Here is a 24,966-nt window from a genome sequence, read left to right as displayed (position 1 = left end):
TGTGTAGCCCTGGCTACATACATACAGACACACATACAGCACATTCCTCAGCTCGTCCAATACAGGAATGGGGACCTGTGCAGCACAGAAATTTAGCAAACCTGGATTTATGGGGCGGACTGCAAATACTTCTGTGGCCAAAACAGTGTCTGTGTTGGCACACAGATTGTTGAGAATACTTGCTATTTACCCAACTGTAGCCATTATATTTTTTGTGTTTATCTGAATTTATGTAGGATTTTTTTTATGAGGCACTAAGAGGGTGTCTGCAGAACACACACACACACACACACACACAAAAAATCTGCCTTGTAGGGAGAAGCGTTTCAATACAGTAGTTTGTGGAAAGAGACATCTGTCAGCTGGGCACACACAGATGGAGCAAGATCTGGGGTGGTTGATGAAGAGGTTGTGTCAAAAGTTACAGGGGCTCCTGGGCTCCAGACAACACATTTCAAAGAATCAATAAGGAGGGCAGAAATGGTCTCCAAAAGCAGGCTATCTCCACCAGTGCAATTCTTGCTCTCAAATCTAGATCCCATATTAGAGCCCAGTAGCCTGCTGGGATTTTTTTCAAATGCTGGAATTAGGGAAACAGAAAATGATTTTTGAACATTATACTTTTTTCCCCCAGTGATGCTACAGGAAGGAATTGATGGTTTTTGCATATGTTTATAAAAGTAAATTGGACTTGATTTTTTTAGGCTGCTATGGTGTTTTCATGCAAGCTTCTCATCATTTTGCCATCAATGTTTATAATGGAAATGCTGCACAAATTCATCCATGGAAGTGTGACTTACAGTGTTGCTATTGTTTGCAGTCAAAAAGCTAATCCTTGCCATGCTGTTATCTGAAATACCACAAAATTGCATTCCATGAATTATAGAGACATGTGGATAAATAATGAGGGAGTAATTGGTCAACACTGTTTTCCACCAGCATACTGGTGTGTGGAAAAATATCTGGTGCATTATTTAAAATAACATATTTTTAGGACTGTTCTCAGAATTTAAATTCATCAATTCTCAAAAACCACATTGTCTGGATGGCAGCTGGGGCCAGACCTTGAAAGGCAGTTTGATGGCACAGTGGAACACAGGCAGCTTCAGGTGTACCCAAGCTTTTCCTCTTAAGCAAATTGAACTTCCACCTCAGTGTAACAAGATTTAGATATAGTGGTTTACATTTCAGATACATCTATAACTATGAATGAGGATGTTTTTTGCACTTGACAGGTGCTTTGGAAATTTCTTTTTAGTATCTTAGAAAAAATTGTTCAGAATGAGAAAATTACACACGTGTGTACACATTTCACCCTCTGTGGCCATGGCAGGCTCTGACTGAGGAGAGCAGATGGATTTTTCTTTCTAACATGCCTGTCACCACTCACTGCCCAGCACTGGGGTTTGCTGGCTGGTCCTCCTGAATCCTGGCTGTCAAATCTTCTCAGCTCCCGACGATGGCTGGGGCTGGCCATGGGCATCCCTGAGAGAAAAAGAGTGTAATTCATGTTGGTTCTGGAGGGGGTGTTGGTGGGGGTTAATGGGCAAATTCCTGTCCATCTCCACTTGCTCAGTATTCAACCAGATTGTAAAGCTGTGCAACTCCCCCTTGCTGTAGCAGAGCCGATGCACAATGCTGATTTATTCAGAAATGTTTCTGTGCTCCAGGAATCTCTTTTAATTGCCTATCTGAGTCCAGAACATTAGGAATGAAAGGAAAATCTTGCATTCCTCTCCTATTGTTTTCCTTCTGAAGAGTGTGTTTACTCTTTCAGTGCGAGCCATTTTTTTTCCCTTCGACTAATAAATGAAGAGAAAGCCTTTTTGCACTTGATGACATAGTTATTCTCTTTGGAATTCCACACAAATATATCCTGCTTGGCCCTGGACTTCCTGGTCGTTTCATTCCATATAGCCCAAACAGATTGCATGTGTCCTTATGTGTCAGGGTTGAACGACTTTAAAACTATTTTTAGTGGTAAAATAACTGGGAGAAACAAGTATTTTAACACATGAAATGGGGCCAAACCTTGACTTGCAGAGGTGAATAACTCCTTATTCTTTAAATTTTTTTTGAGGTTATTTTTGAGGCATCATATGTTTTTGCCGTTTGTTTCGAATTTGCTTTACCAAAATAATAATAATAATAACAAACCCAAAAAAATCTATCCTGACTGCTGAGTGATAAAGTGTCCTTCCTGCTCCCATCCCCCTTCTCCCCCTGGATGGAGATCACAGCCCGTCAGTGCCTTCGGCAATTGGCACGCAGGCAAATTTTCCAGCAGGAGCATCTGGCTGGCTGGCAGGCTCCTGAGGTAATGGTGTTGGCAGCTCCCACCGAGCCTGGCCAGGGCTGGGGCTGAGGACACGCTGCTGGGACAGTGTCCCCTTGAGCAGCCGTGTCCACCAGGGCCATGGCACAGCATGGGCTGCACCAGCGCTCACCCTGAGCCTGCCCCTGCTGCCCCCAGAGCAGCAAATCCCAGCAAACCCCAGCTCGTGATTTGGGTGTGTTTTAGTGGCTCTCTGTCAATGTCTGTATGTGTTTTATTCTGGAGTTCCAAACCAGAGTGTTTGGAACTTCACTTGCACCAATGTAAGGTGACCTGCAAGACTCTTGATGCAATTGAAATGACCAGATATTTATAACTATGGAGACATGACCTAATCCATGGCAGTTTTTGGTAATTCAGGACAGTCTCCCTACCACCCTAAAAGCATATTTTTTATTCTCTTACTCATTAAGAGCAGATATGCCTGAACTCCTTCTACTTTGAAGATAAAAATCCCCCCTGACCCCTCCTAATTGTGTTTACCCCAAGGCTGGGAGGCACTTTAGTCCATGTCTCCATTGCTTTCTCATCCGTGTGGTCATCCTCCAGGGTGACTTATAGCTAGTGAACCCACTTGATCAAAAACCATCAGATGATAATGAACTGAATTCTGACACGAGATCAGATTGGAATAGACAATTCAGAGCTGTAAACCTTTATCCTTCTTCAATGTTCAAAGAAGGAAACTAGATATGCAGAGACTTTTTAAGAATTTTTACTGTCCTTTGCCAGCCAGTCTGTCTGTTAGAATTTCTCATGGGTCATTCCAAAGACAATTGTCATATACAAGGTTTCAGCATGAGCTATATTTATTTAAGCAGAAGTGGCTTCTTTTCATATTCTTCAGTGTATACACATGTACACACATACAGAGGATTTATTTTCCGGCTCCCCAAGGAGTTGCCAGTGTCTCTTGGGTCTGCCACACACAAGTTTCTTCAAACATTCATTTAAAAAACAAACACACTTGTTACAGGCATGTTTTAAGTGGGGATTTGTCTTCAAATTTGCTTCTCTTCTGATATATTTACTGAAGAAATATAGAGTGTTAAGATAATATTAATTTTAACTGCACTGCCTGTGACACTAATGAGACTGTTTTGGATGTGGTGCCTCTGAGAAATTTAGGAACATTGGGGTATAAGAAATATGCATCTCATACTTGACATTACTTGATCATTTCTCATTTTCATTTTCCAGGCACCCATGGAGTTTTATTACCATTAAAGGAAATCCCTCCTCTTCTGTTGAAGACCACATTGAATATCAAGGTATTTAATGCACAAAATGCTGTCTTGACTTGATTTCTGGAGGTTACTGGAGTTTTAGCTGAGATTAATTTGGTCAATGGTGTTTTTATTCCCACTGCATTACATCAAAGCCACGAGAAATTGGTGGTTTGACACATTTAATTCAATGCTCTTTTTATATAATGCTTCTTTCCACTAATGCATCTGAAGCAGCTGAGTGAGGGATAGCTTAGGTTATCCAAACCTTTAGATAAAAGGTGAGATCCTGCACCAGTGAAAATCCAGGTAACTTCACTGAGCTCAGACACTGCCTCTCTTAAGACACAAATCTGTGGAACAGACCCAGTTCACACCAGCTGAAAATTTAATTAATGTATCCTGAATTAGTAGCCTCAAGTCCCCTGTGAAACGATTTTCTTGCAAGCTGAAGACTGTTGAGTCTCTGTCTTCTCATGACATGAACAACATGGCTTGCTGCAACATTAAACAAAAATAGCAATATATGACAAATAATTCTGGGCTTTATCCTCTCTTGATTTATAAAGATTTTTCTTCCTGATTATGCATACAGTTACAAAAGTGTCTGAAGCCTCTTGAAATTTACTAATCATTGCAAGATTAGTAAATTTTTCTGGAAGATGTGCGGGACTAATTTTGAATAATGTAGTCAAAATATGCAAATACACACAGAGACAATTATTTTCAGTTCTTACTCTTATCACTTGCATTCAGTGATTTGTCCAATTGATTTCAATGATTTTACCAATGTTTTGGGTTTTTTAACAGGTCACAAAGGCTCAGCTGTGGCCAAAGTATTCAAACTATTCAAAGCTGAGAATGGAGAACATTTTAACGTCTCTTCCACGAGCGAGTGGGTTCAAGGTGAGGAGTCTGTGGGCTATTTCACTCGTGCTAGACAGACTGACAAACGGGGTGAATCATCCTTTTTGCTACAATCCTTTTCCATTTGGGAAGAGTGGACTTGCTAGCTGCTATTTATGTCGTCACTAAACCAATTAATGAAGACTCACAGATTCTTCCCCCAGTTGTCTCTAGGACTCTCTGAATAACTGGGATCCTTTTTCCTTTTCTGCACTGGGTATGAAATTCCATCTCCTATGGTCTCAGAGATCACACACAACCTCTTCTTTTCACTGCACAGTCATCATGTCCGTGTTTCAGACAACACACAGTAGCTGGTGCAACTTGATCTGAAGATCAGAGAAGGCAGCTAAGGCAGACACAGATCCAAAATCTGTATCTATTAATAATGCTTACAGTGCACAGGCCAATTATGAAGCTTTTAATAACTGTGCTCTCCCCTGGCTGGTTGCACTTCACAGCATCATTAAAAGTGGCTGACAGACTGGCAGGAAGAGGCATGAATCAGATCATCAGTGAAGAAACTTGTGAATGATATCCGAGATCATATTATGCCTCGTGCATTTTTGCTGCACTCATTAAGCTTGACTTTCAAATGACTATACTTGTTTGCACTTGTCTCCAGATGTAGAATGGACAGAGTGGTTTGAGAAGCCTGACAAAGCGAGATCTAAGGACATGGAGAAGCTGTCTGACTTCAAAGCTGCTCATCCTGACAAAATCTGCAGGCAGCCCATTGACATCCAGGTAGGCAGGCTTACCACTTGCTTTAGAGGGGCAAGTCTTCTTTGGACTGGCACTGAACCCCCAAAATAATTGTGCTTGTCAGTAATTCTTGTTTCTAAATAAAATACGCCAATTATTTTAACACTGTAATACATAACCAACAAGATCCTGTGTACAGTCTCGTATTGTTCTGGGAAAAATTTGATAAAATTGAGCTCCTTTCAGTAAATTCCAGCTCCTGGCATGAAAAGGTGTACAGATGGGTCATGGACAGCACAGATGCTATCATGAAATATGTGGTTCCCTGCTGGAAGATTAAAAGGAGCAAGCACATGAAAATTTCAAAGGCTTTAAATGGTCCTGGAATGGACCCTACCTAAAAAATTAATCACAAAATGTAACAAGATAGTGCAACTACCAGCTGTAGCAGGTTGTCAAAAATATTGGTGAGCTTTCAGCCATTTCTTGGAACCAATTGTTTTATCTCTGTGGAAAGAAATTTGAATTCTGTTTGGAGCTAAGCATTATAATTATGCCATCAGGCCAGCACACTGAGGAGCACTGAGATACCTTTTCTGACACTGCAAAAAACCTCTTTAAGGACAAAAAAGCCTAGCAAGAAATGAGGATAATTTTTTGTATATGTTCACCATATACTTTTTATGTCTACCTATAGCAGAAGCATTGCCTGGAAAAGACAATAAAATCCTTTGCATCTGTGTGAGGCTGAGCCTGAGGTTCCTGTGTGCTCTGAGCCAGTGGAGTTGTTCTTATTCACAAGAATGTGGCTATTGAAGTAAATGGGAATGCTGACTGCATGAGTGAAAGTTTCCAGAGCTAGATGTTATAAAGGATCTCTCTTGAACAGAAAGGAAAAAACTGCCCTATAATTTTCTGCCAGGTCTTAGCAAATCTACATTCATTTCTGCTTCCATATACGTGTATTAGAAGTGACAACTTAGTTCAAAACAGGGGTCAGATGTTTATGATACATCCCCTTCTAGAATGCATGTTAAAAGAGAAAGAAGATATTTTTCTGCTCTAGAAACAAACTTTTTTTCCCCTCTTCTGTGAAATAAGTTTTTTTTTTCTTTTTTTCCCCCCATGTATATTAAAAGCGAGACATTTTTCAGTTTATCCTGCAGAGCTTAGGGCAAATCCTTAGGTAGTGTAATCTGGTGCTGCTCATTGCTTTTACAAAGCTACACTGATTTATAGCAGCTGGCCTGCCCCAGCTCTGGAACATGGGAGAAAATTGGAGATACAATGATAATAACAGCAGAACAGCAGAGCCAGAGGCACATTCCTCCAGCTGACGGTGCTAATCCCACACACGGCAGCAGGGTGGATTCATTAATAAGGAAAGCCTGCATGAGTGAGAGAATCAGGATCAGACCCTTCATTGAAAGATGGCTTTTCTCCTGATGCCTTGCCAAAATGCACGTGGTATTTGGACATGCAATGCACCACATTTTTGTGAAAGGGTTGAGAGAAATGCAAGCTCTAGAGACAGAATGTGAAATTTGACATGACCCTGAGACGTTGCCCCAGCAGGAACAGCAGAGAGGTTTCATATCTCACTGCTTCTTGGCATGATACAGCCTTTTTTCTCAAGGCAGCTCTACAGGCTGGTACTTGCCTGTGAGAAAAGGCCACTTTCTCCTTGTTTCTTTTGGAACAGGCAGCAGTGCTGCAGCACCCTTGGGGTTTTTTTGAGAGACTGATCCATGCAATGGAGAAATAAAACCCCTAGCTCCTTTCTTCAGCAAGATTCAGTCAGAGCCTAGCCACAATCAATGGAATGAGTGCAGTGCAGAGGCTTGAAGCCATGAGTTCATCTGGGAGCAAGCATCCGTGTTCAACCTTTCCATCTGCCCCCAAACCAGTGGCAAGAAAAAATCTAGGGCACAGTGACAGCTGTTTGTGAAGCTCACAAACTCCTCCCAAAACAGCACATGGTCTCAGTATAGACACAGGAAAAGGCGTGCACCTCAGCAGTAGCTGTGTGTGAGCAGCAGCTGGAAACGCGGGCTGGAGAGCCCGGTCACAGGGGTTTGCTAGGCAGTGCTTGTGCCACCACCCAGAACAAAGCAAAGGCGTCTTCTGATGCCCCAGATGTTTTGGTGAAATCCCTTCACCCACCTCACAGCAACACCTGAGCTGTATTTCCATCCTCGTTCCAGGCGATGACTCTTGATGGAGCAGATTTAACCACTGAGGTCTTCTACAAGAGCGGCCACGATTACCAATTCCTGTGCCATGGCAAGGACCAGTCAGGAGAGGGCTGCCGCAACTACAGAGTGAGGTTCCTGTGTGGCAAATCTGGTATGTGCCCCATCACTGAAAGCCAGAACAGAGAACAGCAGAAATCCTGTCCTCCCATGACTGGCTCCTTCTTGGTGTCACAACAACTTCTGTAATTTTTCCAAGCTAAAGCTTTGGGCTGGGCAATGGACACAAACCCAGATAGAATGGCCGAAGATTTATCTCAGGAAAAATTCCTGAGCACTAACAGAAGCAGCAGGATGGTTTTTCAAATACCCAGCAAGGCTGTGAGAAGTATTTGGCAAGGTCTTTCCTGTAAATTCCTTGTCTTATGCAAAAACATTTTGGGATGACATAGGATTTGTCAATCAGAACATGTGAAGACAACAGGGTTTGAAACTGTCATTTTGTAGTTAATCATTCCAACACCGCTGTCCTTACCCTAGTCATTAGACAGGTCATTAGGATTTTTGGTGCTGGCAGGAAAAGAAGGGTGGCAGACTCTTGTTTTGCTGGAAAAAACCATCATTAGGTTAGAGACCACTTGGCTGCTGTAAACAACAGCACCCAACACCCACAAGAGCTGCTGCTAAGTGGGTGTGGTGAGAATGAGCCACTAAGAGCTACATTTAAATTTATCCTGGGGTTAGTGGAAAATCCACCTGCCTGCAATGAAAGGAAAATACTTTCCTGTTTTCTTGCTTGCCAAGCCAAAGCCAGTAAAAAAACATGTTTGAAGGAGTTAAGTTTTTTTTTCTTTTTAATGTGAGAAAATAATGATTTTTGGTGGCACTCCAAGAAGGGGTGGGGGGACGGGGAAGAGAAAAGAAGGAGCAAGCTTTTTCTGATGAGACTGACTGAATTGCCCACCCTTGCATTTTGGGTTCTCAGTGAAACCGAAGCTCACGGTGACCGTGGACACCAATGTGAACAGCACCATCCTGAATCTGGTGGATGATGTGAGCTCATGGAGACCTGGGGACAGGCTGGTGGTGGCGAGCACTGACTACTCCATGTACCAGGCAGAGGAGTTCCAGGTGCTGCCCTGCAGAACCTGCAGGCCCACCCAGGTCAAGGTAGCAGGTGAGGTGTTTCATCTTATCACTCTGGTGTTGCAGTTCACCAATTCTGTCGTTTGCACTGACTCCAAGAAGAACTGAAAAATGTTGAAAGACACCTGAATTTTAATGCTGGTTGTTAGATGCTTTTGGGATACATAGCTTTCATGCTTGAAAACAATCTAACTTGATTTTGGTTCCTTTCTTCTGCCTTCTCTTTTCATAGCTGACTCAATTTTTTGTCCCCAAGCAAACTATTGAGTGGGTGAATTTACTTAAGAGGAACAGATACAGGTTATGTATTTAAAATTTACAATAACTGCATTTGAAATACCACTTGCTAGAAAGCAGATGAGCACAGCTGATGGGAAGAGGGAGCTAGGGCAGGAGCAGACTGTGAGACACTATAAGGCTATGAAGTAATTTCCAGCTGGCTGCTTTCCTAAGTTCTATTTAACAAGAACTGTAATCTTACATTTTAGAAATAATACTGTTTTGTACTACTGAAGCTACTGTTTCCCGTTTACTGTGTCTCCAGAGAGTATTGCTTAGAGGTGATGTATTAGCCAAACATTTCTGGCAGCCAGTGAGTTGTCCTGAGCCTCTGCACTGGGGAGATGGAGTGGCAGGGTACTGCCAGAGCCTGAGAAGGAGGAGTGGGAGCCTTTGTAGAGCCCCAGCATTTTTCTCTTGTAGGTGACCATCTCAAATGCAAAACAAATTGCTTTTGATTAATAGATTTTGTAGTCCAATGATTGTAGAATGGCCTCTGGACACAGAATCCAATTAAGAAGCATAACCATGATGAAACACAGACTATTACCAGCACAAGCATAAAACTGAAATCCAGAGTGGGAGATTTAATCTTCACTTGAGTCTGTGAAGTTGTCTTTCCCTTCTAGAACCTTGTTTTGGCACACTGATAAGCAGAGCATGGAAATAGCACATGAACTGCCCCTTATCTGAAGAGATGAGGAGTATTTAGCTTCTATAATTTGCTACAAAAGCAAACATTATTTTACAGTAAAAGTCTGTGGTAGGTGAGGCTGTCTTTCAGAGGCAGCATCTGCGTGGTGGTAAATCATGTGTGTGACTTTATCCTTGCTTGCACGCTGGCTGCTGCTCTAGGCAGAAGTCTTGTCTGCATTTACAGTAAGACCTTTCTGAGAAACCATGAGGCACTTGGAACATCCTATGCACCAGGGAGTTCACTGGGTTCTCTGAAATGAACCACTTCAGCATTATCTCTGATGCAACTTCTTCTGGAAGGTACCAATACACTTCCTTTGGCAGCTGCCTCCCCACAGAGCTTTGGCCATCCATTGTTGGAGATGTGCATTAGGCCAAGAAAAATGTTATTCACAGTCTGAATGTATCATAATCTTATGACTTCAAATGTCTAGTGCTTTCAAAGAAGATGCATTTCCAAGCTGAATATTTTTCTTGAGAAACTTTTGAGCTGTTGGACTCAGACTGGTATGATACAAGTCACATCATGAAGATGGTCTTGGAAGATGGCCAGTAAAAATAAAGATGGTGTAGGAGTCTTGGGCTTCCCATAATCTGATGGATCTGTGGAATTCATGTAGTTGCATTCATCTTGTGCAACTGTGACAGCTAGGCTAGTTTAAGGAAACAAATAATGGGTTAAAAAGATCAAAAAGGTTCATGTGAATTTCAAGTAAAGAAGCAGTGGAAACACTTGTTAAAGCAATTGTGCTCTTGGTCTCCAATTTCTCTTTAGGAGAATTAGGACATTCCTTTTATTACCACAAATGACATGAATACCAGGGCCAAAGTCTCTCCTCTCTTATATCCAGGCAACTCTGTTGACGTCAATGGGATTTCACTGATTTATAAATCAAGGGAAAATTTATCCAATTATAAAAATCACTTCCAACTTTCTTGTAACAAAAACACATTCACACTAGAAAACAAAATAATCTGCCTGAATCTAGGTTCAGTCTAGATGAAAGAAGTGAGAAGTATTTGGCAAGTTCTTTCCCCCTGGCAAGGCTGAGATGTCCCCTGGCTTTAGGGGCCAGTAGGTTCCTGAGCTGCTCTTGCCTGGCCGTGGTGTAACTTCATCCACTGCCCTGTGCCATGGCATGTAATTAGCCAGAATAAGGATCACTAATGACCCCTGGCCTTAGCACGGGTGAGCAGCCCTGGCACAGCCTGGGCCAGGCTTGTAATTGGGTGTAGAAGAACATTCATCATAAATCTCTGCCTGCCTTTTGCTATGGAGGTAGGCAAGATTGCTTTGCTCCTTCTGAGAAAAGCCTTCCACACATACATTTATACACAGGATCTCAGAGGGATGTCATTAGTAATAAGTGAAAAGGCTTAATTTTCCTAAGAGGTTTAGTTTAGCAGCTGAGAACTCCAAAAGTTTGCCCTTTGAAAGACAAATGATAAAACCATTCCTACCCATGATGATTTATTTCCCTTTTAATCTTTTTTTTTCCTTTCTATTTATTTTTAAAATTAAACCTAAATGTCAGATCTGAACTACTTAAGAGTCTCTTTGTTATAAAAAAGGCAGAAAACCTCTGCTTTGTGGACAGCCAGTTTGGTGTGGCAGCCACTTGGCATACCAAAGTTTAATATAATTTATGCTCTCACAATTTAATGGTATTTTAATAGACATGGTTTAGCATATTGTGCCAAAAAAGTCAAACTCATTAGTTAGCTCATGTCCTATTTATATTTGATACTTCCTGCTGAAACTCCTACTTTCTTTACTGCCTAGAAATGGATTGATTAGAGGTTTTCAAAAGAACTGAAGGGAGTTAATACTCAATTGCCATCAGGTTCTAGGAGGATTTAGTTATTTAACTACAGACATCTGCAAATCTCAGTGTAGAAAGTGAGGGAGGGCACACAGGCTCTGATCTTTTGCACTTTTTACTGGAGTAACTGCCCTAATGTACAAACTGTGGCTCCCATGGGTAAGTGTGGTTTGCATGAGGACCCAGATCTGCAGGTCCTGCTCCCAGTCAAATGGTCACTCCCTAACATGGAACTTTTCCCTCCACTTGCTTTCTTTGTTTAACTCTTTTTTTTCGCTTGTCATTTTTTGTGCCTAGATTATTTTCACTGTGGGAACAGATTAAAAGTGTTTGATCTTGCAACTTCACAAGGTTTGGGGAGGGAGGGACAACAGTGCAGGGCAAAGGGAGGGAGGAGGGAGGGAGGAAGGAAGGAAGGGTTGTGTTGTTGTGATAGAACTGGATAGTAGGAAAGATCAAGTATTTTGTCTAGTTTCTCTGGGAAACAAGTCTTATCTTCATCTTGGTTGCTCTGTATGAAGTTTCTACAAATGCTGATAAGTTTCACCATGGAACAGAAATGATGAAGTGCTCTTTTGTGCTCCTATATGCTCTTGATAAAGGATGAAAAAACTGTTCGTGCCTGGCATAATTACTTCAATTATCCCACATACTGGGGAACCTTTGAATTCAAGCACACATCTCTTAAATCCTGCTTATTGGGTTGCAAATATTAGAGAGATAAGGAGTTTACTGTGATCTTGTTCATGCAGAGAACTTTGAATTAAAAGTATAAATACGTAGTTGTCTCACAAATTCACAGCCTGTGTCAGCACTCATCTGGTGCTGTAAGAATGGGGGAATTTATTCCACTATCAAAATTCAGATATTTATAGAGATTTAGAGTGTTCTGTTCAGAAGCTGGCATCATTTTGGCTGGAACTTGACAAAAGCTCTTTTTTTAAGGCAACCCTGGTGGTTGAGGGCAGGGCAGAGTATCTTGTGAAATGGTCCTTTCCAACAGTTTCAGAGCTCCTTCTGCCTTGGGGCATTGCCTGGGAGCTGAGCTGACAGAATCTCATTCAGGTTGACATAGATGTTAATAAGGGTAGAGTTTGTGCCTGATTGCTGTTATGTCTATTTGCTGAAAACATAATTTTCCATGTAAAAGTTATGAATTTGAGGAATATTTGTTGATTAGGACATCAAGTTGTGCTGTGTGACTCAAGGAGCCAGCCAGCTCACCCAAACCATGCTGAGTTACAGGCCTGTGGCTCAGGGATGCAACAGCAAACCCCAGCAAGATAATTCAGAATAATGAGGATTTGAAAGATGCCAGTGTGAACATTTGTTTGTTATTAAATATAAGCCATAGGGGCATTACCACCAGTGATGACAAGTGCTTGGCGAAAATGATAAATCTGTCAGATCTGGGCTGGCATCTGCAATGAGTTGAACTGACTTTAAAGATGCCATGAAGGATTCACTGTCAGTGGATCATGGGTTCAACAGACAAATTGTGTTTAGCATTTGCCTTAAAAACTTGATTAGGAAACATCAAAAGACCATGAGATACTGGGTCTTATCCCGAAAGAGCCCAAAGGAGAAGAAAAGACACTTTAGAGGAAAAAATACTCCAGGAGAATCTCAGCTTTTCTTTATCTTCACCAAATCCAGACTTTTAAGTGCTGGTTTCACTTCTCAAAGGGAGATTTAGCAGTTTGGGCCATTTAGAGCCAAGGGATTTAGCAATGCGTGAGTGTACCGGGGGTTTCTGAGAGATCTAACTCACCAGATCTGAGCACTCTTCCACATTTGCAGCAGTTGAAATAGTTTTAAAATCCCACCCTTCCTAGGTTTGATAAGGCCCAAGACCCAGGTTTTATGGCTGGGTTCACATGTGGCAGGTTTTCCTTTGTACCATTTGCTTTGAATTGCTTTGTTGACTTAAGCATGCCCTTGCTGAGTGGATCATCCATGTTTATTTTAATGTATATTTCCTTTTAATAATTACCTTATCCTTACCAACAACTGACTTCAGTAGTCACTGCCTTGAGTAATAAGCACAGGAATGTGCTCATATTTTGCTGAATCAAGACTTCCACCAGGCAAGCCCACATATTAAGGAAGTTTTCCCTGTAAATTTACTTTGTGCTAACTGGAGGCACTGCTGTGACACATGCAGCAGCAAACCAGGGAGCTTTTCCTATGGCTCTGTTGTGGGGTGATGTGATCTGTGTCACTGCAGGCTGTGTTTGGTTTAGATTACAATATGGCACAAGGCTGGTGGGGCAGTCTCTATCCATGATGCAGCAAACCCTCACCCAAAGGAGGAGAAGGTGAATCAGTGGCCCCAGGGCTTGTTAGTGGTAAGGAAATCACAGCGCTGCCTTTGATGCTGAAGCAGCAACACCTCCCTCCCACTTTCAAAGCACAGGGTTGCCTTTTTAGTGTCAAACCACTTCAGTGCTCGTTTGCAAACCCCTGGCTGGGGTTTGCCCATGGTCAGTGCTCAGGGTCTCAGGTATCCTGGCTGGTCTCTGGGAAGGCTCCATGTGCCAGCTGGGAGCAGCAGCCAAACTTCAGACTTGTAGCTCTGCAGAGTGAGACGCTGCCATCCTCGTGTGAGCTCCCTGAACTCACCACAGAGCAGACTCTTTTGTGGTTTTTTTCCCTGCCCACTACCAAACAAGCCCCAGGAGGCTCCCTGGCAGTGCCACGTGTCTGTAAATGCCCCTCACAGTGCTCCAGGTCCCATGGGAGGTGCCCGATGTCGCAGTGCTGGTTCCCAGCAGTCATTTACAGCACACAAGGGCTCCCATGCCAGCCTCTGTCTCCCAAAAGCTTCTTTCAGCCCAGTTGCTGCAGGGAGCTTAAATTTCTGTCTGCCTTGAGAAGTGGTTTGTTTTTCAAAACTCTATTAAAGGAGCTATTATTCAAAATCCGCTTTTACTTTGGAAGGGGATTGCTTTCCGTCTCTCCTTTTATCTCCAAACATGTCAAATCAGCAAAAGCATAGAGTGAAAAACATGCACCCAAGAAGTTATATTTAGAAACTGGTTAGTCCGTATTTAACATTCCTGTCAGTGCTTACCCTGTTTTGCATGTCTGGACTGGTGTTAAATTAAATTAAATACATGCAAGCATGACATTTATTATTCTAGAGCTCAGCACAGGAATAACAAAACTGCCTATCTAATTTCACTGCCACAAATCCTGGAGATGTGGCTTCAAATAGTATGTCCTTATGATTATCTAAAATCCTTCCTGCATTTCAGTAAATCAAGGAGAGGTCAGCTCTGGGGAAAACTGAAAAATAACAGCTTGAAAAAGGTTTCATAAGGAGAAACTGTGCTCCTTTGCAGACTCACTCAGGGCTCCACCATGGGGTATCCTCATGTGGAGGGTACTCACTGCAGTGGCTTTTTTTCATGTATATGAATAAAGGAAGCAAAGCTGCTGTTTTTTGGATGAGTTGAGTCTGGTTTTGGCCGCACACCTGATGAGGCTCACTGGCTGCAGGGCAACAACACAGGCGTGGGGAAGTCCAGGACTTCTTAGGGAGACGAATGCAAAAGTGGGTGAGGTGCAAATCCAGGGTCCCTTGCAGCCCTGCATTTCTGAGATGAGCCGGCAGCTCTTTGGCCATCCCCAACCACTCCCCTAGTTAACAGAGAGTGTTTTTCACAAGATCAGATGGTTTTGAAGGCAGAGGTACACAGGCAGAAGGCACGTGTTGTGGTGTGAACCCAGTCCCACAACGCGGCAGTGGGAGAGCAGGGAGGAGCACTCACCCTTCCCAAACCCCAGTATTGCCATCAAACTGCTTCCAGCTTCAGGAGAAGAGGGAGTGAATGGTGTTTGTTTATCTTTTTTATACATTCATAGCATCATGTTTTGGTTAAAAATAATATTGGTTCAGTGTTCAAAATCCTCCCCTTGACTTGGCACTTCTGCTTAAGCATAAAGTGCTTTGCAGGGATAGCCAGGCTTCGGGCTTGCCATTTGTTTCTAATTAAGGGTTTGAACGATTCAATGGAAATTAAATACATGCAAGTGTAGCATTCCTCAAAGTTCAGTGTTTACTTAAAGAGTTTATTACTTATTTTTACTGGAATAATACAGAATGGAGTCAGTAAGGTGAACCTTTTCCCAGCTGACTTTTCTCTGCAAAACCCTGCGGAAGGAAGGAGGTAGTAGGAATATGTTTGAATGAAATTACAACAAAGAGATACTTTGCTTTCTAGACATCCCCACTGCCTGGACTTCCCCCCTTTCTGGTCAGGCCAGGGAAAGTTTTCTGTGCTTTTAACCCCTCCATGGAGGAGGGTATGTGTGGAAGATGTTATGAGCAACTTGGCTTGGCAGACAGAGGTGTGGCTTGGGGTAGATGGAAGATCCCATTGACTCTGACTGCACTAGGGCAGGAGCAAGCCCTGGGAGCAAGTTGGAGATGTGAGGGTACATCTAAAATAGAGAGGTTTGGAAGGCCAGAGATTTGGCAGTTTTACAGCCCACAAACTTGGTGAGGGGCTGTGACTGTCCGAAGCCGCAATTCCTACAAGGCTTTCTGCCCACTCTGCTCCTTGCTTGCATCAACAGCTGTGGTGTTAGCAGGATCTGGCTGATGCTTGCCCAAGAGTAGTGCTGTGGGGAGATGTGATCTGTGTCACCGCAGAGTCTCACGATGGGAAATGCTGTGCTAACCTTGGTGATTTAGACTTCTCAGCAGCTGAATTGTCAGGGCTTTTTTGCATTGGATGTTCATACACAGCCGCTTGTAACCCAAAGTTCCTTTTCAAGGTAGGAGATGTGTTTTGTCTAACAGACTGTTGGTTTAGCTCCCTGCATAAATGAAACAACCTAAGACCAAAAATCCCACTTCCTCCATTGCGAATATCCCACCAAGACCTTGGGTGTCACCTGTGCTCCAGCCTTCCCTCCTTTGAGGTGTCAGCCAACCGTTTGTGCTGACTCAGTTGCTCCTTTCATTAGAACTCCAACCCCACCACAGGAAGCCCAGGGGAAGCCAGCAACATTGGCAGAGTAACACTGAAACTGGATCTGGTTCCTTTAGGGAAAGCCACATACCTGCACATGGGCGAGGTGGTGGACGGCGTGGACATGCGGGCGGAAGTGGGGCTGCTGAGCCGCAACGTCCTGGTGATGGGCGAGATGGAGCAGCAGTGCTACGAGTACAGCAGCAAGCTGTGCTCCTTCTTTGATTTCGACACCTTTGGGGGACACATCAAGGTGAGGCTGGAGCCCTTTGCTTGTCCTTTCCTCCTTCCAGCCGCGCCTTCACATAGCAAGGAAGCCAAGATGCAGGAAGGGAAAAATTCCTCATCGGCTGTTGAGCAAACAAGCTCTCCCCACAGTACAGCAGATCCACCCTCTGGCTGCTGCCTGTCCTTCTGGCTTTGAAGTGCATGTCATTCCCCTGCAGACCCTGCTCAGCCAGTGAGGCTGGTGATCAATAGACCTGAGATAAATTCTCCACATCCCAATCCCAGTTTTCCCTAGATTTCGGTGGTGCTTAGCCCAGGAAATTCGATTTGAACCCAGCTGGCTAGAACCCATGGAAAATTATAAATATAAATTGCTTTCCTTCTACAATTAAATGTGTCTATGGCAGCATTGGGGAAATCAAAGAGCAGCTCTGGTCTCCTTAGCCACCACGGCCCTCTCTCCCTCACCCTGCAGCCACACACTCACCTCCACAAAGTAAATCCTTCAGCAGATACAATGCAGCCCTTCCTATGCCTGTGTTCCCTCTCCTTGCCCTCAACAGACTTTTGTGTTGACTGTTTTTTTTTTGTTCTCCAGATTGGTCTTGATTTTAAGGCTACCCACATTGAAGGTCTGGAACTGAAATACATGGGCCAGCAGACAATGGGGCATTACCCAATTCATTTCCATATGGCTGGAGATGTGGATGAGAAAGGAGGCTACAACCCTCCAACCTATGTGAAGGACACCTCCATCCACAACACCTTCTCCCGCTGCGTCACAGTCCATGGATCCAATGGTTTGCTGGTAAGAAGTTCCAGTGTCTGCCTTAGAGATGAAGACAGCAGGGTAAAAACTTCCTCATAGCATGAATGCACCTGAATTATTGCAGAATGATGTGTTTTATTGTTAAAGCCAATGCCTGACTCTTCCCACCCTGGATGTGCAAGGAGTATCTCAACCTGCCAGTGTGGCACTGGGGGCTGTGTGTGACTCAGAGGAGGCAGAGCATTTGTCTGGGTACTGCGGTGTCTGCAGACCAGCCCATCCCTAATGAGTGGTTGGATCTTTCTGCAGACACAGAGTTTGCTATTTAAAGAGGATAATCAGAAGCTTTAAGTGTGCCTCATCTTTCCTGTAATAAAGGTTTGGGCTTGCAATGCCAGTCATAGCATTAAGCACTCACAGAGCTGTGATTTGCCAGAGTTGCACTCCATAACAAGAAATCCTTTAGAATAAATCTCTAGAATGACTGATGGATACCAGACAAGTTACAGCACACCAGAGATGTCAAGTACATGTTCAGATTCTCCCCGGATCTAGGGGTGCCTTTGTTTTTGGGGTAGGCATGCTGGACCTGTTGTTTGTGAACAGAAAAGGACTTGTGGGTGATGTGATGGTTAGAGGCTGTCTTGGGCATAGTGATCACAACATTATAGCAGTTTTCTGTTCTTGGAGAAGTAAGGAGGGGGGTCAGCAGAACAGCTGCCCTGGATTCCAGAGGGCAGAGCTTGGCCTGTCTGGGAGCCTGGTTGACAGAGTCCTTTGAGAGGCAGGTCCTGAAGGGCAGAAGAGTCCAGGGGGATTGAATGATCTTCAAGGAGCAAATCTTAAAGGTGCAGGATTTCTCTAGGCAAAGGACTCTCGCCCATTCAGTGAAATGGCAGTGTATTCCAAAAGAATAAAGTATATCCAAGCCCTGAAGAGGAGAATGTGTGCTGTCAAGAGCCCTGCTGCTATATATAACAGAATTTTACGTGGAAACATAATTGGCAGTTGTAACCTGGATGGTCACTGTGCATTAGGAGTTCATACCTCTAGAAGTGCCAACGTTGGAAAGGAGAGTCCCAGGCATAATTGAAATGCACAGAAGTTGAACAAAGGGCACTTAAATTGCAGTTCCAGAAGTAGACCAGCTTTTATCTGCTATTTGTGAATCTGAGGTTTTGGGTTTGACCTCTGTCCTTCTAAGTTTATAACGTGATCTTGAAAACCTACCAAATGAGCATGGCTTCTGAAATGAAAAGACATTTTGCTTTATAAATTATATAAGTCATTCAGGGTCATGTGGCATTTGTCCAATCTGAAGCTGCCAGTAGAGGGGTTTAGAACACAATTAATGTGCAGAGTGGCAGGGCAGCATTGCAGGTTTGATTTGTCACACTGTGATGGGCTGTCACCAGTGGCACCATCAACCCATCCTCTGGCTGCTCAGAGGCTGCACAGCTGCTGAAGAGCTGCAGCTGCTTCTGGATCTAATGTGAGATCTTCATTCCCTATTGTCAAACCAAATACCCAGAGCCTGGCATTTTTCTTATCAGTCAGATGGATGGGTTCATGCAGAGAATTTCCATCATCTAAATGTCCCAACATTGCTTATGTGTCTTTTTGGTATTACTGTCCTGTGAGAGAAACCTAATAGGATTCAGTGGCAGTTTCTGTGGAATTCTGACATCTCTGTGGTCAAAAGACTTCCTCTACATGTTGGAAACCTTCTTCTGAATGTTGGTCACTCTCTTGAAATGTTCTGTCCTGTAAACCTTTATCATAACAAGGCTGGGATAGTTCATTCTTCTGAGGGGATACCATTTAGTATGTATGTTTTACATCTAAATAAAAAAGCTAAACCTTGCAAAATCTATCATTTTATTAGACGTGAGAAGTTAGCAGTGAATTTCAGTGATGTAGCTTAATGGAATGTACCATTTTGCAGGTCATTTTAGCAGTGTTTTAATTTACTGCAATGACTTGTGTTCAGAGATTTGAGTGTTTACACTGGAGCATGGATGCTACATAATAGAAGTCTGTGTGGTTGCAAGCCAGTAATAGATTTGGCAAGCAAAGTGTTTGTTCTCATGTGAAAACATATTTGTAATCATTTCAACACTAATACTGGGATTTTATTTGAAATTGGTGCTCCTTGCCTCAGGAATGAGGTGTGAAGGTGACAAAGAAGTCTCAAGCCTGTTTACAAAAGCAGTTCAAGCAATTGAATGCCCCTGCACTTGGTCTCTCAGTGACACCATGATGAACAGGCCTTCTGTCAGGGTTAATACTGTCCTCTGTCCCCCGACAATTACTGTTTCATCAGAAGCATTTAGAGGAACACTTCTGTGGCAGGTTAACCTTTGCTGGGGAGGTTTCCTGACTCCGAGGTGATTGATGAGTGGTGACTGATGGGAATAGCAAGGGAAGAGCCCAGCACATCCAGACTTTGCCCTGGTCAATGGAGCCCTGAACTTAATTTTCTGTATCTCAGATATACCTACTGACAGCTGATTTGCTGGACACAATTGCTGCATGTCCAAGGGCTGTTGCTTCCCATCTTGTCCCATCCTTAGGATTCAAACTCACATTCCTGCTCTCAGGTCTTCCAGTGGTGTGAGGGCTGTTGTTCTGTGCAACCAGCGGTGTCCCCATGTTACCAAGATCCAAACCAAAACCAGAGCAGCATTGATTAACACCAGCTGATTTGTCTCAGGGTCAAGCAAAGCTTCTGTCAACAACTTGAAGAAAAAGATCAGGTTAAACCTAAAACAAGCCAGCCTGTCTGGAAAACAAATTTCTGCCTCTCTGATAGCCTGGAAAAATATTTTTTCGTCTCGGCTGCATTTTTGAGTTGCATTTTATGTAGCTGCCCGTGTAACTCCACATGAAGATGAATGAGCCCAGATGTGATTTGAACGTCTAATTCCTCTCCTCATTCCCCACCCTGTGTTTTTTCCAGCCTCATGCTAAGACAGTCTCTGATTGCTCATGCAAACAAAGGAATGGAATGAGCATTTCCTAGGTGATGACAAATTCTAATTAAGTGTTAGAGTTATTGCTTTGACTATAAGCTCTTAAGGGCTGAGAGGAATCTTGCTTTTGGTTTTGGTTATAGACCCTGAGTTCAAAAGGGAACTGAGGCTCCTATGTGCCATCACACTAAAGTTTGTTCTAATTGTGCAGTGAAGCATAAAACCTCAACACTGACCTTTGTTTTGTACATGCAGGTGAAGGACGTGGTGGGTTATGATGCTCTGGGCCATTGTTTTTTTACGGAGGATGGACCAGAGGAGCGCAACACCTTTGACCACTGCCTGGGGCTGCTGGTGAAGCCCAGCACTCTGCTCCCCTCCGACCGCGACAGCAGGATGTGCAAGCTGATCACAGAGGGAGCTTACCCGGGCTACATCCCTAAGCCCAGGCAGGATTGCAGGTGAGTGGGAGCCTTCCTCTTCTCTTCTCTTCTCTTCTCTTCTCTTCTCTTCTCTTCTCTTCTCTTCTCTTCTCTTCTCTTCTCTTCTCTTCTCTTCTCTTCTCTTCTCTTCTCTTCTCTTCTCTTCTCTTCTCCTCTTCCTCTTCCTCTTCCTCTTCCTCTTCCTCTTCCTCTTCCTCTCCCATCTCCTTGCAGAACTAAACCATAATAGACAGCATTCTATATATGGGATTATGTAGATATCTGTACGGGTCTGGGCTGTTTGCCCCAAATTTGGGAGAGCATTTTTCTTGGGGTCTTTATCCTTGTGCTATTCAGATGCCTACAGACCTAGGGTGTACTTTTAACTTTTTGCATAAAGTCCATTGAGATGGTTCCCACCTAAAATACTGTAAATCTTTCTTTCAGAGTATGTAGCCCTGCCTTGTGCTTTGTCAAGTCTTGAACCATCATTTTGCTGATGGCTCAGCAAAAAGTTGCTGAGTTCAAAATGGGCCACGTTCTGGCATTCGTGCTCATCACAAATAGCAGCTGATGTTGAAAAGGTTTCAGTATCACCCATTTTGTCCTCAGTACAAGCTGAGGTTTTGTTCAAAGAGAGGTATTTTTAACTTTTTAGTTTGGCAAAGGAGAGAGAGGAATTCATGCAATGCTCTTTTTCACATCCGTGTTTGTTTATAACATACACCTATGTCCTTATTCTTAAAATAAGGGTTAATTAGCCAATGTGCTCATTTTCCACTGATAATTTGTTTAATAGTCATAGGGATATATTTTGTGTGTCATTTTGAAGACTGTTGCATGAATGAATGCTTTCTAATAGAAAAGTGTTACAGTACTTTGATCTGCCCTGTCTTCCTTTATAAAAGAATTCAAGATGTGGTCAGAAAAACAGCTCAGCTTGTTTTGCACTGGGCTCATCCAGCCTGGAAGTGCATGAGTACACCAACACTAATCCCAGTGCAGAGACAGGGGATGAGCACCAGCTGTGGCTCCATCAACTTGGGAGAGGCAGGCAGGGAGCTGCTGCTAGGAATTCAAACAACAGGATTGTGCCAAATGACACCGTAACCTGCCCAATCCATGTGGTTTTGAAGAACAGATTAGGCTGAAAGACAGGTCACTGTGGAAATACACTGTCCTTGCCCTTGCCTACACAGCAGGAGGTGGTCTATAAATAATCCAAATTTGTTTATTTCTAGGCCTGTCCCACACCCAAAATAGAAAAATTTTGCTGTTTTCGTGATAAAGTCAGACAAACGGAAATGCATCAGCAAAATCAGTTGGCCTAAAGCCCCTGTGAAGTCTCTCAGACAAGATTAAAATAGACGTAAGGGTTCCACAAGTTCATATCCTGCAGAAGGGCAAATCTCACGCAGCAAATTGAAGGGCCATTCTGCTGGCTGTAAGTGCTGGATGTTTCCCGTGCCTGTTGGTTAACAAATTCTTTATGTCACAGGATGGACAGTGATGGATGGATTGATCTGTCCTCCTTGATGGGAATCTTTCAGTTGAGAGTCTTTTATGTACATTAGACAAATGGAATGCTTTTGTCCCAAAAGAAATGTGCAAGAGGGTGGGAGCAAAGAAAGTTAATCAATCACAGCAGCTCTTGGAACAGGCAGATACAGGGGTACACTTGGAAAGCCCTTAGTAGGCAATTCACTGGGTTCCTCGATTAAACAAGTCTCTAATGAACCCAAGGGCTTATGTGGGGGCAAAGTTCTTTTCTGTGACTAGTGCAACAACATATTTACCTTATCATAAAACATGATTGACATCTGACAGCTTCATAGCAGGCTTGGAATTGCAGTTGAAATTCCTCATTTAATACATGGTGTTTTAAAAGATAAGGCCATGTTCTCTGTCAAACCACAGAGGACACGAGGTATGAGAAGAGAAAGAAAAAACACATTCCTCTTGTCCCTGGGCAGGGCCCCTTATCTAGGGAGGTATCAGCCCTGCCTGCACTGGGGGAGTTTATGGATGACTCTGGTGTGTGCTCAAAGTGTCATTTTTGTGTTATTCTTTGTTTTTCTGACCTGCAGTGCTGTATCCACCTTCTGGATAGCCAACCCACACAACAACCTTATAAACTGTGCAGCTGCTGGATCTGAAGTGAGTGCACAAGTTTGTTGTTTGGTAACAGCTCGGGCCAGTGACAGCCCTGCAAGGCTGAGGGAGACTCTCACTGGAATAAAAAACTACTTTTGTGACACAGACATTTTTAAAGCTGCTTGATTGAGACACACATTAATGTGGCTGGTGCCACCAATAAAAAGAATGGTTTTACTTTTGCTCCAAACTTTTTGTCACTTGCTGTTTCTAGAGCTGGATTTAACAATATTCCACAATGTGCAGCCTGAATAAATTAAATAAATGTGACTGTGGAGTCACAGAGAAGCCTTTGGCAATGATATTGTTGATTGTAGTACAGTCATGGTGCTCTGAAATTTCAGCCAGCCCTAATGCTAATTTCACAGGCATTTTTGGTCACATCGGGAGCCCTTATTGTCCTGAGAAGAATAAAAACAAGAAAACAGAGAGATGTGGTCTTTCCAAAGTTTTCAAATCTTGGGTACCTGTATTAGGACTCCTTCTTAATTTTTAGGCAACTAAGTAAAAATTATTGATTTTCTAAATTTGGAAAGTCTCACTTATGCTCCAATATTGATGCCAAAACTTAACCTGAGGCAGCCTGAAGGGTGAATATCAATGTTCATGTGCGTTGAACTCTTTGCTACAGAGCGTTACATGGGTCAATGGCTGTGATTTGTCCTGAAATATCCTGGTGTGTGCCTTGTGGCTCTCCTGCGGCCAGTGCAGACCAGCAAAGTCTCAGATATGCCTTCTCTCTCTCAGGAAACAGGCTTTTGGTTTGTGCTGCACCACGTGCCCACAGGCCCCTCGGCAGGCATGTATTCCCCTGGCTACTCCGAGCACATGCCGATGGGGAAATTCTCCAACAACCGCGCGCATTCCAACTACCGGGTGAGTCTGCATGCAACGGGAACGGGAACGCTGCCCTGGGAGCAACCCCCATCCCTCACTCCAGCTCCCTGGGCCTGCAAGCTATTAGAGCCTATGCCTTCTGTTTCCCTTGGAGCTCTGCACGCTTGTTTGTGTCTCAGATAAGGCAGCTCGCGGGAGCGCTCGGAGCCAGCCGGCACCTGCTCCGCTTGGCCATGGGCATCCAGAGCGGCTCTCCCCTCTGCTCAGGCTGCTTCCCTGCCTCTGTGCTCCTGCAATACTGCCTCCAGGAGCATCTGCTGGCAGCCTGTCTAATTATGCACCTCAGCTGCCAATGCTGGCAATTACCTGAACAGCTTCTTGGGGGATAAGCACGGCCGCTGTGTCTAATCGCCTTCTCTGCTTATTTGCTCCTGAACGGGCTGTGTTGTGGGGCTGTGTGTTACTGAGGGCTTTAGACTGAAGCAGAAGGTTTAGGTGTGTGGGAATACATGCAATTATGAGAAAAGTGCAGCTTTGGAAATTTGCAGCAATTTTGGGGGGGTATATGCAAGTCTGGATAGTTCTGGCAGCCCTCTGTTTCACCTGCTATTAACAGAAGCTGTTCTTAGCATCATATGGGTGCCTTTGGCTTAGAACAATTGGAGGTAGAGTCTGGAGATGGAAAGAGCTGTAAAATTTATAAATACTTATAAATATATTATTATATACCGTGATAATTGCATTCTTGTTTTCCTTTAGGCTGGAATGATCATTGATAATGGCGTTAAAACCACCCCAGCCTCTGCCAAGGACAAAAGACCTATCCTGACACTGATTTCTGGAAGGTAAAGTGTTTTGCATAGTTTGATTTGGAAAAGACTTCTCTAAAACACTGTCTGAAAGCTATGAAGTTGCTCCAGGGAAGCTCACAAGAATCATTGCAATGCCTTTGGGGTGTCTCTTTTTGAGGAAAGATCGTCACTTAGATACACCTTGCCATTTCTGACTTCATCTCTCCATTCTCCTTTATCTCTCCATTCTCCTTTATAAGGGACCCTCAACACCCACCCCCTTCTGGTTTCATCCTTGTTCTTTAGCTCTGAGCTGAGCTGGCTTGGATATTACATCTGCTGTAGTGTGTTCCATTGATTTTTGAATTTTTTAGATAAGGAAGAAAATTCACTGCCTGGTCAACAGTCCCTCTGGGCAGAACTTGCTGCAAGAGTTTCTTAGGAATAAAAAAATTGAGTATTTCTTGGGGATGCTATTAATTTTGTTTGTTCTTTTAGAACCTGCT

At 43.4% G+C, this 24,966-nt stretch overlaps 1 protein-coding gene across 10 annotated transcripts in view; it reads left to right on the top strand.

The window, feature by feature from the left end:
* LOC119705019 (cell migration inducing hyaluronidase 1) overlaps positions 1-24,966 on the top strand; it is a 98,000-nt gene that overhangs the window by 55,633 nt on the left and 17,401 nt on the right. For all 10 annotated transcript variants that reach the window (XM_038146929.1, XM_038146923.1, XM_038146931.1 and 7 more), the window contains exons 7-17: positions 3,536-3,606; positions 4,372-4,467; positions 5,093-5,214; positions 7,377-7,518; positions 8,350-8,541; positions 16,365-16,540; positions 17,114-17,323; positions 20,512-20,717; positions 22,766-22,835; positions 23,580-23,708; positions 24,429-24,514. In XM_038146929.1, coding sequence (XP_038002857.1) covers positions 3,536-3,606; positions 4,372-4,467; positions 5,093-5,214; positions 7,377-7,518; positions 8,350-8,541; positions 16,365-16,540; positions 17,114-17,323; positions 20,512-20,717; positions 22,766-22,835; positions 23,580-23,708; positions 24,429-24,514 — 1,500 coding nt within the window. The remainder of the gene's footprint in view (positions 1-3,535; positions 3,607-4,371; positions 4,468-5,092; positions 5,215-7,376; positions 7,519-8,349; positions 8,542-16,364; positions 16,541-17,113; positions 17,324-20,511; positions 20,718-22,765; positions 22,836-23,579; positions 23,709-24,428; positions 24,515-24,966) is intronic.

The sequence above is a fragment of the Motacilla alba genome, chromosome 10 (assembly GCF_015832195.1).
Source record: "Motacilla alba alba isolate MOTALB_02 chromosome 10, Motacilla_alba_V1.0_pri, whole genome shotgun sequence".
Taxonomy (NCBI): domain Eukaryota; kingdom Metazoa; phylum Chordata; class Aves; order Passeriformes; family Motacillidae; genus Motacilla; species Motacilla alba.
The sequence above is the reverse complement of the archived record's forward strand: the minus strand, read 5'-3'. Positions and strand labels throughout refer to the sequence as shown.